Source organism: Falco peregrinus, chromosome Z (assembly GCF_023634155.1).
Source record: "Falco peregrinus isolate bFalPer1 chromosome Z, bFalPer1.pri, whole genome shotgun sequence".
Classification (NCBI taxonomy): domain Eukaryota; kingdom Metazoa; phylum Chordata; class Aves; order Falconiformes; family Falconidae; genus Falco; species Falco peregrinus.
Window position 1 is genome coordinate 57,050,139 of NC_073739.1, and position 16,887 is coordinate 57,067,025.

General features: G+C 41.1%; 1 protein-coding gene across 3 annotated transcripts in view; it reads left to right on the forward strand.

The window, feature by feature from the left end:
* MAP1B (microtubule associated protein 1B) overlaps nucleotides 1-16,887 on the forward strand; it is a 74,666-nt gene that overhangs the window by 36,030 nt on the left and 21,749 nt on the right. Inside the window, exons 1-2 of one of the 3 annotated variants that reach the window (XM_027796661.2) lie at nucleotides 13,036-13,182; nucleotides 15,702-15,784. In XM_027796661.2, the coding sequence (XP_027652462.2) occupies nucleotides 13,128-13,182; nucleotides 15,702-15,784 (138 nt within the window). In that variant the 5' untranslated portion in view covers nucleotides 13,036-13,127. Of the gene's footprint in view, nucleotides 1-13,035; nucleotides 13,183-15,086; nucleotides 15,401-15,701; nucleotides 15,785-16,887 lie in introns of those variants that run through there. The other 2 variants (XM_027796663.2, XM_055791441.1) reach the window with 2 other exon arrangements.

Sequence of the window (16,887 nt, forward strand, 5' to 3'; positions counted from 1 at the left end):
TTAGACAACATACAACATAACACCATCATACCCAAATCAGGAAAATGTTTTTCTCTTTATTTTTCAGAGGTCTTCAAAATACCTTGGAATGGGCCTCCTCTTGTGCATGCCTGTCCAAGGGCACGGTATTAAAACTTATGAATATCCTCAGGGAGGCTTGACTAATGCTATAAAATTCCCACTTTAGCTGCTCTAGATTCTGCAGAATTTTGGGGGGAAAACCCTACAGGAATTTTTGAGACAAGCTAGATCAAAATGAAGGTGTTAGTTATTGATAAATAACTTATACGTATAAAATGCCAACAATGCCATCCTCTATCTACCGCGTTTACCACACTCCCTCATTCTCATCTACGTGAGAGCTGAGATATTTTTCCCCTGTTAGCTGGATTTTCGGTGTATCATCTTCTTTTAAGTCACTACCAAGACCTGTTTTATTTCTGGCTTTTGTGCTCCCCAGCTGTTTTATCTGGGTAAACACAGCATGAAGACAATTTCAACCCTGTGATCCTTGGGGCTACAGGGAAGAGCTTCCAGGCTTGAGGACTCCTGGAACATGTTTCCAGGGCAATCAGTGCACAGAGATAAAAGCAAAGCCTGGAGCCTGCTGGGAAGAGGGGCCAGAGACTTGGAGCCCGAGACTTGGAGCCCATCTTTATAAATGAGAAAGTGGGATGACTCTTTAAATATCTGAACTGTTTTAGAACCCCTGATTTAAACAGAACCTTTACATCTCTAGGATCCACCCAGTATTGCTCAAGAGCTACCACTTCAATAAATTATCAATCATTATGAAATCCACAAATGGTATATGGATACAACACATCTTTAAAATACATGAAATAAAACAATGTACATTTCTTTCCTCAGTGTTTCCATTTTAATTGCAGCCCTCATTTCTCTATGTCCATATCAACACATCAGCTCTATCAATAATATTCTGCCAGCACACCTCTAGATTTCAGTTTTGACACATTTGTAAGTGCATCTTCTCTAACTGAGAAAAGTGTCATCTTGGCAATCCATTGCTGGAGCTACTTGGTGTCAATTGCCAGAAGTAATTAGAAAGATGAAATTTGTTTAAAAAGTTGATGATTACCATTCTTCCTGCTTGTACCCTAAAGCATCACAACTGGATGCAAGCCAGAGGAATTAATTCTAATGCCAAGCCTAGTGTGAATGAGTCTTTTTTTTTAGTTTGATTTTTGTAAATTTCTAGATTTCAGATACAGAAACAGGGGTTGCCAGTGGTAATTTTTTTTTTTTAACAGCATGATGAAACCAGCTTTAATTATTCGGTTGGTGCCTGCAAACAGTTGCTTAGTGTGCCTGCAAACAGTTGCTTAGTGATTGGTGGCCTTTCTGTTCAAATCTGCAGTAAAACTGATTTGTGGGCTAGGTCACTGGCTGTTTTAAGTCAGCATGACTCTGCTGATTTAACTGGTATGCACTAAGTCAATCCAGATAAAAATACCTCTGTATATTTAAGAATAGTATGGATAGCTTCTATATTCAAGACTGCTGACCATTAAAAGAGACATCTCATAGGGTTTTCAGTGTACTAATTTCTCTTTTACAGATGTCTTTATTTTCTCTGATTGCTGTCTTGTGGGGTACTTAAAAACAGCCCTGCAGAGATTTTAGTTTTGGCAAGTACTAGGTGGTCGATCGTATGCTAGCTCAAGAAGACAAGCCTGTGTGAAGTTTGCACTGAAAAGCATCACAGTATATTAATTCCTAACTAAACACCTTTGTATCTGAATCTGTGAATCTTAAAAAAAAAAATATTTAAGGATTTGTGTAGTTAAAAATTAATGAAAAATGCTCTATTGTTTAGTTACATATAATCAAACTGAAAATAAAACCACATGTTGTTCTCAGTGGGGGAGAAAGTGTCAGGAGAATAGATTCGTAACAGCTTACAGATTAATCTCCTAAGAAGAGACTGGTCTGTGCATGTGTTGTGGAAACAGCTTTCTAGTTACAGGGCGCCAGGTGGTCACCTATGGTTAACTGAAGAAGCAAACACTGCCATAAATGCTATTAGTAGCGTGTAATGAGATCAACTCCCCGTAGTACTTGCAGTATCCTTAAGGTTTTTCCCTAAAGCAGCACAGGGCTGATCACCACCTCTTAAACAATGAAGAGTTTAATCTTTCCTTGTTGTATGCACACAACTCATATTGGCATTAATAGTGATTAAGTATGCACCTAAAGGGAGAAATAGACGTAAAAGTTTAAGTAATTGTGGTATGCTAAAGGTTTCCAACTATTTCACAAAGGACCAGGCCAAAATTGTATGACTTCCCACTGGGTGACGTTAAGTATTTTCAGAGACTTGTATTGTTGAGGCCTAAAGCCTGATTAGAGGTTCCAAAACAACCATGGAGATTTAGGAAAAGGTAAGAAGACTTAGATGCAAGATACAGAACCTGAGACAGAAGTCTTACTTAATCGCTTTCCTTTCTATGACAGAGGGAGCTTTTGCTTTCTTTCATTTTAAAGTAACTAGCTGTGATGTTTGCTGAGCACTGCAGTAGACCTCCTGGGAGTCTGGTGGATGTTTATCTAGAGATGGCACAGTTCTCCGCAGCAGTTCTCGCGTATGCAGGAGGAAGCTGTTTCGCTAGGTGCAGACTCTGTGCCCTCCTGTAAAAGCTTGCTGTAGCTGTGTAAGCAGAAAGGATCCTCCCATTATGGTCAGGAACAGAAGTCCTCTGTGTCTCAGCTTAGAGGCCACCTGAACTATTTCTAGGGGCACCTGCTTCTTCCTATGAAGAAGACTGGGAGTACAAAAGGGTATCAGAAATGGTAACTCAAAGACTTGAAGATTAAAACAGGTGTTTTCAGAACTAGATCTGTTCCTCACTTATTTTTCCGTACAGAAGTTGCTGCAGGGACTGTGTACAGGACCAGTAAGGAAAAAACCAATAATCCCAGCTAGACTCTTGACTGGCCTCTGGAGCCTGCCCACTTCGTCCTTTAGAGGGCCAGCTTTTGGTTTCACACTTGCTGGGTCACTGATTTCCGATTTCTAAGACCTTTGCCTTCTTTTAGTGGGTATTTTTCACTTGTATCCTATCGGTGGATATGAGCTATCACTATTTGTTGTTCATACATTGCTTTTTGATATTTCTGTTTACACCACTGGTTAGGGTAATAGCTTTGTTAAATTTTAGAGTTTAGGTGTTAGAAGACCTTGACTTTTCAAGATAGTATGTGGAATATGGTTTTCTGTTTCCTGAAGATACTTCTTGGCTTTTTCCTCCCTCCCTGTTTTTGATGTTCTAATTACAGGATAGCATTGATTTTTTCATTCTTAGAATGTAGTCCAATTGGTTGTACTTAAGCACACCATCAGAAAAGTTAAGACCGAACACTGGAGGGACTACCTTATGGCTTGTTTTAATTCCAGAAATGAAAGCTAGAAGAACGTTCCCTTTGTGCTGAAATACTAGTTGGCAGGCGTGCCTTCTCATTTTCTTCTTTGTAAAACCTCGAATTAGTTAATAGTACTTGCCTGTATACCTGAGATTAGTTAATAGCACTTGCCTGTATGGTACACAGAGGCAATAAATTTCATATTACGTTTGCTATTTGTATAAAACCATCACAGTGGAGAACTGGACCCACCCAGTAGAGAACTGGAGGATGGAACTGTTTTGAGGCTTTCAAGTGACTCTCTCTCTCTTGGCAGAGCAAGACCTCTGCCTTTGGGTAGAACAGTTGCCCTGCTTTTTCAGACCAGGAAAGCCGTTGCTGCTAGAATAAAGCAGTGAATTCACATCCAGAAGTTGATCAGCAACACTGCTTATCATCATGGCTTTTTTCACTGACTATACATAAAGCAAAATAAAAGCTTTGGGCAAATAGTCCTGTGGAGCTGGGAAGCCAGATGGTTGCCAGGGAAAAAGCTTAAACCTGGTTCTCATTAAGGTCTCACAAACAGAGCATCTTGTTAGTAGTTACAAAGGCTTGAGGTTATTCCACAGCTGGTAGATTAGTTGATAGTAACTTTTTTTTATTTGTCATTTAAAATCATTTAACAGAAGGACAAGTTTCTAAAGTACACAAAAGTAAACGCAAGTATTAAAAAATATAACTTTTCCACTGTAATACAGTTATTATGATTGTGTGATTCTTCAGGAAACAGCAATAAAGCTGTGATGTTAATTGTGGAAGAAGAACTTCACAGTTCTTCAAAGAGCATCACTAGGTGAATTATGTTTAAGGAGGTATTTTGGCAAACAACCTCAGATTTTTCTTGTACATAATAAACATTGCAGTACAAGTATCAAGGGCAGGTTATAAACTGTGGGTTTCTTCCCAAGAAAATTTACGATTGCCAGATTGTAGCAAGACTCAACCGTAAATAATTTTCTATACTGCTACTGTTAACAAAGTTAAGTGTCTAATCTGGAGTGCAAGGCTCCCTGCAACAGCCCTTAATACTTGCAAACAGATCTGTCATTCATTATTCATGGACTGCCAAGGCAATGAAATCCTTCTTTGATTTGAACTAAGAGGAAGGACAGAAATTATATTTAAGCTGAGAAACTTTAATAAACACATGTCAAAGAAAATGTGCTTGAGGGAAAGAATGGATTCCCCATGTGTGAAATCCCTATAGGTTGTATTGACTTGTCTGACAGATATGGCAGACGAACTTAAAACTAAGTTGCATATGCAGTAATGACCCCAAGACCAGAAATACCACTCAGAGGATTTTGACTGGAGCTTTGGGTTTGACTTCAGCTGCCATAGTGATGAAAACCCACTAGTAAGTAGGCTGTGGCAATTTGGAAACATTAACAGAGACCTTCTGAAATGATCAAAATTCAGGGACTTCTCCCTGAAAAGAGGGAGTAAAAGACTAAAACTGTATTCACGTAGAGATGTCTACAAAGAGGAATGGCAGACTTCTGAAATTATTTTTTTCTGAAATATTCATTTCAGTATTTATCCCTTTGCTGCACATTTTGCATTGTCATCAGCTTTTCCCTGATGCTGCTGTGCTCCATTTTCCATATCAAGGTGGGAGTTACAGTGAAGTAAAAGAAAGCGTCTGCACAGTGTACTGCAGAGAAAAGGAAAAAACTGAGCAAACTTCCCTTCCCGACCAGTAAGGATGGTGAGGGCAAAATGGTACAGCCAGGCACTGCAGCACAGGAAGGTAACACAGAAGGATGTAAAAAGGAGGTTATAGCAACAGCAACATCTGAAAGGAAGTAAAGTACATTTACAGAGTTTTTTTGGGTTTTTCAAATACAGGAAGGATCTTGGCTACTGGCTTAAAATCCATGAAGGAGAAACACAGTGCTGATGTTCCCTATCTTATTTTCAACAGCAGACATTTATAATCAGAGAACCTTTACTATTCCTCATTGGCTCTGTAGCAATTTTCCTGTGGCGTGCACTTGGCTTTGAGTTAGACACTGTGTTATTTAATGCAGATTGGCACAATCATATTTTGTATAATCTGATGTTTGTTTTCCATAAAAAGCAGCCCATGGAAAAAGTCCCAAGTACTTTTCCTTTGATACACACATTTGCTTAGCATGTTTAACAGCCTAGTAAATGGTTTTGTTTGCAACGTGAATATACTGGGCAGTTCATATAACAAAAGAACACTTAAGCCTCTGACCAGTCCTGTGAATTATGATACATGTGCTGTTCAATAAACAGTGGAGTGTGAGGTAGTGAGCCACAGAGGTATTAAGAAAGAAGTAGTATTTTTTCCAAATAAGATTTTGTTTGGCTATTTGACGGTTAACACCAAGCTGCGATGTGAAGGAGAGACTCCTTTTCTGAATAAATGAGCAAAGTTAAAAGTTTAACATTGTGAAAGTATCACATTGTAAAAGTATCACATTGTGGGGACTACTGCAAATAAATTATAGTGGGAAGTGGTCTGCTCTGCTCAGGATTATTTTAGTTTCTGGGTTCAAAATGTTTTCCAGTGCTAATAGAAGAAATTTCCTTCATTGTAGACAGAGAATGTTGTTTCTGGAAGTGGTCTGATGTTCTGCAGTTCTCGTTCTCTTCCCTGGTTAGTAATACTCCAAGATGCAGGCTCAGATGAGGACTTTCATTGACCTTCAGGACTGATGAGTCAGCTCTGCATCATCACTGCAGTCTCCCAGTCGTGGTGCATGCTGGCTGCCAGTTTCTACACAGAATGGGGGCAATGTGCTATGCAGCTGAAAACTAAAGCTCCAGATCCATGGATAGTTCTGCAGTGTATCGTAGAGCTGCCCTTGCCATTATCTATACATTTAAGATTTAAGTGTAGGAGACATTAATGTGAGACAATGAAGTGATTACAGCCTAAAAATATATGGGACTGACCATACTATACATGCCATTAATTTACTAACTTGCTGTTAACAGCTTTTTAAGATTATTACTTGTAATGAAGATGTGTAACTCAAGACAACTGCTGACAGAAAAGCTCACATTTGCCTACCTGCTTGCCTCAAGTTTATAAAATACAGAAATTGAGAGAGGAAAAGATGAAACTGTTTTGCTTTTGCCTAGATAGTCCTGCATAAATTTTTCATGAATTGCAGTGGGTGTTTTCTGTTGCCATTTGTAGCTAGTTTCAAGGCCTACAGTGATAACATTATTTTTTTAAATAATATAGATATCTTAATAATCAGGCAAGTGGTTTATGGAAGAGTTTCAGCTCTGGGAAGTAGTTAGAAGTGACTTAGGGGTTCATCTAAAAAGCCAGTTGATTATGCATAGCTTTTTAGGTGTTCAGTATTTTCTGATGCACAACACAGTGATGTACCTTGGAGAACCAAAAGGATTTTGTAGCTGCAGCATTCTGGTTGACTTCAGGTTTTTGTTTCTGTATGACCTTGGAAATTGTTTCCTTATCTCTACTTTATGGGGTTAAAATCCTCTCAGATGTGTTCTAAAGATAAAATTCATTGTGAAAATAGTTCAGAGATCACAGTGTCTCTAGAGTTTTAATCTACAAAACCACTATGTGGAAATATTCCTAAAGAACATTAAAATAGGCATTGCAGGAAGCCACTTGAACTGTGAATATTTTGGAGGAAAGAGCCTAAGTTTTGTTTATATGGAGCATTAATAAGTGCTGCATATTGCCTTAAATAATGGAAAAGACTAAAACATTTATCTTAAAAGTCTTTAAGGGCAAAACAAAGAATAAGAAAAAGGTGCATAAGAAGATGTCCGTGTTGATGGGTGCAGTAGTCTTCCAGCTGAAACCTCTCCTTTCAAGGTTGGAGGGGTGATTTCTGACGGAGGTGGTGAATTCAGGTGAACAAATTGTTGGTAAAAACCCGTGTCAGACACCTGGGATGGGATGAGCTTCTCAAAGCCACACTGACTACAGCCATGACATTGAACAAGGCAGTTCTTATGACTAGGGACATTGCATGCCCCCCTGGTAAAAAGCCCTCACTCTTCCATCTTTCTGCCGAGATGTTAAACTGCTCTGCTTTCTAAACACTTTTTTTTTTTTTCTTTCCATAATTACAGATCTTTTCTTGGAGTAGGGTCATCAAGCTGCACTCACCTGTCTGCAAAGCATAATTCCAGCTGTGCCAGTTCAGATTTCTGTCATTCACTTGCCATCCTCTCAGTGAAATTGCAGTGCTGCCAAATAGTGGTGGACAAGGCTTCTGGGATTTGAGCTTTATTCACCATGTGGCTTGTCAATGACACAGGTCAACAAAAGAACAGAAATGGCAGAGTTCAGAGACAGTCAGTGCCTGACCACAGCAACAATTAGGCATCAAATGAGATAGTAAAGACTGCTGTCAGGGGCCCACTATCTTTGCAACTGGTTCAAGATATTGGGTAGTTCTCCCACAAATAGGAAATCTTAGGTATTGGGAATGATTCGTTATCACAGGATGGTTAAGGAATGTTTGGATTCCTAGTCAAAGAAGTATTCCATTCATTAAAGACAGTAACACACTTCAAGAGGCTTAGCTTTTTCCTGTCGGTAGCGAATTTTTATGCTCGATAGCAATAACTTGCAACTGAACATACTGAACAGATTGGTGCTGCTGACTGACTGCTGGATTTATTTTTTCTTAAGCAAAGTCAGGGGTGAACCCATTTATCAGGAGCATTGTATTCCACTACTGTTGCAACTTCAGTATATAAACAGCAGGTGTATTCTTGTCTTTGACTCTGATTTTATTGAGGTCTTCAGCAATCTTAAATTTCACTCCTGTCCACAGTCTTGGTGAAATCGATAATGAAATCCCTGGGGTATTTGGTTCATTTTTTTGTGGCATATCCCCTTTTGGGGAGATAAACCTATTTTAATAGGCATTAAAAATGCAAGATATAAACTTTTATTGTTATTATTCTTTAGACCAATTTGCTTCAACTTTTTCTTCAGACTACTTTTTGTAGTACTACTTTGTTCAGAAGAGATTTTTAATGCTTTAGCAGTCCTTCATAGAGCCCTGAAATTGCAAAACATCAAAACTTATATGAAAAATACTGTTTCTGAAGGTGAAGAATGACACTTGAGGATAATAATTTCCCCCTGACAGTAACAGATGGGAACACAAGGCCAGCAGTTTGGTTCCACTTGAGAAAGGGCTGTATTTTGAGAGCAAATCAGATGTTACATGAAGTTGGCAAACAGTGTAAGAAATCAGTATTTAGTGTGAGAAGTTGATGCAATTAGCCTGTTGATCAACAGGGTGTGTGGAAACATGATTTAATGTCTTGAATTTACTTTAGGAGATTTCAGTGGGAATGGGTCACACAGCAGTGAAGTCCCCTGCAACCTCTGGTAGTTCTTGCAGCAGCTCCTAGCACAGCTCAGTTTACAAGTCTGCAAGTATTAGAGATTCAAGTTTGAGGCAGAAAGTATGAATCCAGCTACAAATATTAGCACAAAGAGGTTGGCTTTCTTTCCCTCACTGCTGTTCAAGAGTCCTGAGCAAGGATTGGTGGACTGGTTTTGTGTACAGTAACTGGAGGCTAAATCTTGCAGTTACTGTTCAGGCTGCATCATCATCTTCGTCTAGCCTTCCACTTTCAAGGCTCTATTATTACCTGGAAGTATAAACCCAAATGAGATCTGACAGATAAGGACTTACCCAAGAACTAAAGTGAAATTATATGCAACTAGCTTTATTCATTAAATAAACGTGAGCTAAAAAATCCTAAAATACAATACACTGCACAACATTGCTTCTCAGGACTTGTAATTAATGAATTGTTGCAAGTCAGGTACAAGTAGGAAAAATGTTTAACTATCACCAGGCTGCAGCTGAACCATATGAAACTTGCATATGAATTCCATTTATGCAGGGAGAGAGAGAGAGGATAAAATGAGATTTGTGCTTCCTTTGGAGTCACAATAGTTTTGTATTCCAGCAGATCAGATGCAAGAAAGATTAACCTAACTTTGTGGAGACAACACATAATCTGCTTTAAAAAGCATGTAACATTAGATATGGATATGAATATGAACTATCCATTGCAGTCAGAGCAGGCAGGTTTACATAATTACAAGGAAAACAGTCACAATCTGTCATCACTGTCACTCTTCCAAAATTTTGTCATCATCAGAGGTCTCAGTAGTGTTAGTAGAGCTGACTTTTTGTTCACAGTTGTCGCACCAACTCGGCATCCTAGCAGGTATGTGGAATTTATTTTCACCTAGAAATGTGTAAAGTACTCCAATATTCATACATATGTAAGAGTTCTTGCTAGAAAAAGTTTCTATAGATTCCTCGTACCCAGCTTAAATTTAAGAAGTCAGCAGAGTTGGTGAATTTATCTTCTGTGACGTAAATGGAGTTGTGCCTATGTTATGCACTCCCCATCAGGTCAGCTAGTTACAAGAGTGACTGATAAGCCTCTGCATCCCCTGGCATCACCTGTAGGGCTTTCAGAGCGTGCCTGGAAGGGGCTTTCTGAAGTCAGCTCTCACAATCTGATACTTAGACATTACACAGACATTTCTCCATCAAGTCTGCAAATCATTTTCTTCTTACTTACAGATACCAGAACTCCAGATTTTTACAACATCAGAGTTTGCTTTGGCAACTTAATGCTGTAGACTTACCTATTTCTCAGCTTGCAGTTTACGTCAGCAGAAAACTTAATGTGCTCTGGTGGCCCAGTCTCAACAGACAAAGTAAAAGGCATGAAGTGCTCCATACCATTATGCAAGATTTCTTCAGATAATTGATAATCTGCTGTAAAAGGAGATCTTGATCCTTTCTCCTTGGTCTGGAATCAGATACTGGTTGCAATGTAGTGCCTCCAGGTTGACAGCAGGGAGGTTTGGGGGCTGGCCACAATTACAGCATTAATTGACACTTTATACCCATTGATTGCTGTGCTGAAAACAAGAAAAAAAACCAGATTTATTCAATTAGTGTAAGGAATAGCAACTGTCAGATGATGAGAACTCTGAATACTCTGTTGATAACATAGAACAGCCATGCTGAACACAAAGTTAACATATCATTTTTGGAGGACAAATTTGAAGGTCCCCACTAGAAAAAGAAGATGAAACAATGAGCCATTTGAAGTTATTTTAAAAGTATGGGTTACTGTTGTCTAGGCAAAAAGTTAATTTTTTTCCAAAGGAATTTATTGCTTTAAATATGTCATGTGCAAAGGATATGATAACCTTCCAATAACCTTCATCAGACATGGCAAATCTGAAACAGATGTAATTGGGATGATTCTTGAACATGAGTAACTGCTGTCCAGCATAGTAACCGACAAGCCCCAGTACTGTCTTTCAGAGTCTTAGCAGCTCAAAGACCATGCTTTGTCGGACCTCTTGTTCAGTGGTGAACACCTTCGTTGTGTTCCTCAGGTTATTTATTACTTCTGGTTTTGCTAAAGGCATATTTTCTTATACCAAATTACTTAAATGTAAAAGAGTGTCTGATGTGCCCATGCATTGACCTTTAGTGCTTGGATGCATAGCAATGGAGTGTAAACCCCCTCCTCTCCTCCCCCACCTGGCCTCCACGCCCCCATATACTCACATATATGAAATACTTGTTAGCAATATTTTTCAGTCAACTAGCTCTTGCTTATATGGGTGTAAAGGCAACAAGGACTTAAAGCTATTAAGATGTTACCCTGTGTGGATATCAATAAACGGGGTGTTGTCCTGAGTAAAAGCTAAAATACACCAAGCCTTTCCTGCCACCTAGTCCCAGAAATGTCAAGGAAAAAAGGTTGCATGTTGCTGCTCCTCAAACACAGTGTTGTCCTGTTGGGAAAATGCCTTTTCTTCAGTGATCGTATTTGTCTGTTAAAGACATTTTCTTAGAGCTGAAGAATGAAATCTAGGAATGGACATTCTATGGTTCATTTTGGAGGATTTTTCTCCCCTCACTGTCCATTTCCTCCGGAAGACAGGGCCAACTGGGGGGTCATGGGCATTGGCTGGCAAGTGCAGAGCAGTGAATGTTTCCAGCTGCAGAGAGTTCACTGTCTAGTCATAGCTTGTGGGAAATTTTGTTAGCAAGCCTTGAAACCTGTGCCATCGCTAATGCCACCCAGCACAGTGACTAGCGTAACACAGCAGTCATGTCTTCTGACAGTGAAATGATAATTTAAAGTTCTGTACAATGAAAAAAACCCACATGTTCTAAGTAGCCAAAGAGCTGTGTTTGAATGCCAGCTCAGGTGTCAAACATCATCTTCAGGGAAACCATATTCTCCCTTTACCCTTTCTGCCAAGAATCATCACAGGAAAAGATTTGCTTGCTTCTGCTGTGTTTATTTTCTGCAGGAATGGCATTGACGGGGAGCAAGTGAGCAATGGTGTCCATCTGGGGTGGTGGGGAGGGCTGATGGGAACCCCTCTTTTGAGTACCATGTTGCCTACAGCATGCACACTCACGGGGGTGGTGCTGCACAGGCATGCCAAGTGAGAAGTGTATCGGTAGTGATCCCTGGTTAAACAACACTTGAAGAAGGGCTTCCTGGCTTCCTTCCTTTCCCATGCCCTTCATATACATTTTGTGTTTGCACAAATTTAATGTAATGACTGTTAAAAGTGGGCCTTATGATCGAGCTGCTTGATTGGTCTGAAGAGGTGAACTGTGTAAATTAGGAAATCTGTTCAGTCACTTCTAGGAAATGTTATTGACACCATCTCCATCTCATCAATCGTACTATAAATGCCATTGGTATTTGGCTGTGTAAGGGAGCAATGGGATCCTATGGCAATAGGAACTGGGATGCTGCATGTGGAAATTGCCCTTTAAGCAAATGTCGCATGCTGTTGACTTCTCCTTTCTGTTCTGGTTCTGAATCAAACTGCTGCCAAGACTCTATTTGTGTCTGGTTTTAATTTGAAGCTTTACTTAATGAAATCAAGGATGAGTCAATAAATTAAAAAAAAAATATATTTATTCCAAACACAATGAATATTTATTTTTTAAAGCCTTTAGATAGGACTTCAACTTGCTTTCCAGAAACTATAAGCAGGTAAAATCTATCCACTCAACCACTTCTGTGCAACCTGGAAGTTTCTTCCTTTCTTCCTCTGACACATCACAGAAATGTTCTGTCAAATGTGTAGAGTAGGGCTGCAAATATCCAGTAGAGTTAATTTAAAGCAGCCTGAGATCTTCTCCGATTCAGTGAGTCTCAGGTTCTCCCACTTCATCAGTAGCTTAGTAAGTGGCAGTCTCTCGCTGGTTTGTGAAACGCTGTTGCTGCTTTCTGTTCCCACACTGTGTTAATTCATTTCTGTTTGATAAAACTGTTCCTGTGGGAGACTTTCCTTCACTCTAGCTGAGCATCTCAAGGTATCAATCTGGCCAATAAGCCTGTGTTTCTCTTACAAAACTGTAAATAGCTTTTTAAAGGACATAATTTTTTATTTTTCAAGCAGTGTTACAGGACCTTCTTACTGATATCAGCAAGCAGACACAAACTTCCCACATTTTACAGTGGGATGGGAGCCCTGGTGGTGACTCACACCCTGCCAGTGCTGGGTCCCCACCCTGTATGATAAGCAGTAACACATGTTGATGCTGAGGAGTTGGAAGGATGAGGCAGTCACGCATGCAGCTCTGAACAGGCACCATGGTGTACATGGTGCAGACCTCTACGCTTGCCTCTGGAAATCAGTCTCAAGCTGCATGACACCATGCAACCACTGGGACCTGTGGTGTCTGGCCCATGGGAGCGCAGGATGTAAGTAACCACCGTTGTCACTGCTGGTCATAGGAGCTGTGACTCCTCATGCCAAATCCCTCCCAGCTACACAGATGCTTGACTCGGAGTAGCTTCAGTTAAGTCCAGAGTGGGTGTTTTGACTCAGGTGGACACTATGCATCATTGTCTAACTTTGCATGTGGCTAAATGCATTTCTTTTCTACCTGTGTTTAAATATGTTAATGCCTAATCATTTGTAAGGCTTATAAATACTTATAAATTCTGGCCTGAACAAAGTGTGTGCTCTGTATCACCAACTATTAAGTGACAAATTTCTGTGGCAACTAAAGGGTGGCAGTTTGTTTACTTAACAACAGTAAAGACAAGATTCAATAAACTGTGCCTAATCTTTAATTTGAAGGAACTCTGCAGAATAACTTAAGTATCAGATCACTGAGCACCTTCTGAAGGTGTCTGTAGTAACACAGCCATCTGGACGTTGAATTGAATATAGCTTTATATATGCATTCCTGTTAGGCAAGTAGAGCTATAAAAATAAATTGAATTACAAAGCATAATACCAGAACGATGCTGCAGAGAGAGTTGCCCTCCTCTCTTTTCGTAATACACAGTCTGTCTCCTCCTTTCAAGGAAACATAGCAAAAAAAGATGTATGTTAAGAAAACTAGGTTTCTTCAAACAAACCAGACCAGTATCCACAAGTCTCTAGGCACTGTCATGCACAGAGAGTAAACTACACCCCCGTCTCACATTTTACATGAGAACACTGAAGTTTTTTCCTTCTTCACTATGTCATTTGATTGTAAGCTCTCAGGCTTATAAATGCAGAGCTTCCCCCGAGCAACAGCGGAGGACAGCAGGTTGGAAGCTCGGTGGGCGAGGAGCAGGCGGGCAGAGGCGGCCAGGCAGGGCGAGGACGAGCAGGAGCAGGAGCAGGGCGGCACCGCTGGCGCAGGCGGGGCGGAGGGGGAAGCTGCCCGCCCCTCCCCCAGGCTGCCCATCCCCCCCCCCCCCGCACGGCTGCCCATCCCCCCAGAAAGCTGCCCACCCTCCCCCCAGGCTGCCCACCCCCCAAGGCTGGCCGCCCTCCCAGGCTGCCCGCCGCAGCCGGGCTCCCTTCGGCGTGTCCCAGCTCGGTTTTTTGCTTCTCTTTACAGGGTAGTTTTTCTGAGCAGGCAAATAGGTGACTTGTCCTGAATCCCTTGTACACCCTTTTAAGCGCAATTAATTATTTTAATGGATTAATATTACACAGAGCGGTTTGCTTGGAAGGGACTGGTCTTCTGGTTTGGTTGGTGGTTTTTTTGGAACTAATTACCAGACTGGATTTCTGAATGACAGTACGGCTGCTAATTAAGCTCACTGCAAGTTCTTACAGAAAGAGACCTTGATAAGAACTTGCTAATTAACATAACAAAAAAAATATGTCAAGAGTCCTGTTGTGTTTCCCTGGCATCCACTCCCAGTCAGATGAAAATCACTATTGAATACAGGTACTGACTCACTAAGCGTGAAGGCCAGTGGTCTGCAAGGCTGCTCCAGACTTGCCCAGACGTTCTTTCAGGATCTGGCTGGTATTTGTATGCCCATTCACTCTGGTTGCCCAACGTTGCTCGCCATGGCTTTTGTAAGCAGGAGGAAGATGAAGCAGGGCAGTGCACGTGGGCGTGTGTCCGACCATCCCCATAGGGAGTTTCTCATAGTGTCATCTGTGACATTAATCAATATTAGCAGAAGGCTGAAAGGGGAGTTTTGGCAGGGTGGGTCCCAGCTTTCGCTCGATTCATCTGGTGGGGCCGGAGACCTGGCTGGTTTGTCTGGTGCTGCCAGGGACTCAGTGTGTGCATGGCGTGCAGCCCAGCGTGGAGCACTCCCATGGTACATGACGTGCCATACGTGGTGGGACAGTGCTGGTGGTGGTAGGCCAGAGGGACACCCCTGAGCTCCTTTGCTTGTCTCACCAATCATGCTTACTAGCCACCAGCATACAGCGCAAGTATTCACTTTTTTCTTGCAGGGAAAGTTTGCAGCCTGTGTTGACTTTCCTGCTGCTGCAGCTAAGCTGCTAATAGTTCTTGGAAGAGGAACTATTAATTTAAAACTACCTGGGCATGTTATAGAAGTGCGTAATCTCAGCTGTATCTGGTGTAGATACATCCATGAAAATACAGGCCCAGATGTTCAGCTGGTGATCGTTAATCCAGTCCCTGATTCACACCAGCTCTGTGAGACCAAGGTGAGTTACATGGACTCCTCTGGCAAAGGGGAAGGAACAGGACCTGGTGCTGTTACCTGTTTGTTTCATTACCTTGAATTTTCCAGAGCAGTGTTTCTGGCCCGCAGGACCACATGCTATGGGTGCTTCTGAAGAGATGAGCAGCATAGCAGTTGCTGTGGCAGATGTGCACTGTGCTGGGTGACCACAGAGCTGTTGCATGGTAGGACGTGCAACAAGCTCATGGAAAGTGTGGTTTTAAACCATACTGATCTAATTTAATTTCTTTCTTTTTTTTTTCTTTTTCTCTCTGTGCTTGCAGGTCAGAAGATTCTCCACCACAGAAGTGATGTCTTGGAAACTGTGGTCCTGATCAATCCCTCAGATGAAGCAGTTAGTACTGAGGTAAATCAGCAACGAATGTGTCATAAAAGCTTCATTAAGCGGAGAGGATGAGAGCAGTGAAGCAGATGTGGTTGAGGTGATAGCTGAACATCAGTTACTGCCTTTGAGCTTAGTGATTGACAAACGCCAACACTGTCTTTCGCAGTCTTGGCAGACTAAAAGCAGGTCCTAACTAAGGGTGAAAAGACATGTTAGGAGCAAATATTGTTAAAAACATCAGGCATACCTTGATTTTCTCCCGGGTTTCCCAGAACCCTAGTAAAACATCAGAGGCATGGGACAGAAACACACCTCTGACGCCAGCACTCCTTTCCTCATAGTGCTCCAGGTTCCTTCTTGATGAAATGGAGGCAATCGTGCTTAAACTGCATCTGCTTTTCTTCTGCTCCACCATTGTTTGGTAGCTCTGGATGCCTATTTTACACATGAAGAAAGTGCCTGAAGGTGCCCTGAGACAAATTTATCTCTTTGAGAGGAATTGTCAGCTTGTGGTGGTGACTCTAGGTTGATCTATCTGGCCTTCAAAAGGCATGTGACATGATCAATGGGCTCTGGAGAGTGTCCCAGCAGAGGACTACCGATTCCTCATGGACTTGCTGGAGCAGCGTCACAGAACTGAGCAAGTAGCTCAAACACAAAATTGCCAAATTTAGCTAGTAAGACTGAAGGTTTAAAAAATAGGGATAATTGCATTACTAGCCTGTGCTGAGAAGCACTGACATAGTACCATTTCTGGTACTATGGGAAGTGAAGTGTATTTTATTATATTCTGAATATATAGTCTGAATAATATATTCAGAATAAATATTCTGGTACTGGGAAGTGAAGTGGCTGTGCTTGCAGTACATAGTGAAACATCTGTTTTGTTGCCAGCCTTGAATGACATTAAACACAAACAGGAGGAAGGACTCTGAAACAAATGACATTTCTGAAGTTGTAGCAGTTTAAGTAAGTCAGTCACTTTAGTTAACAACAGCTCATTCACTAAAAAAAATGTGTGAAAATCTCTTACAAGGCCTTGGAGTTACTTGGTAAGGAAAAGGGACAGCTGGGTAACAGCTCTTAATACGCTCAGGCATTCAGAGCAAAAAGCTGTAATGTGT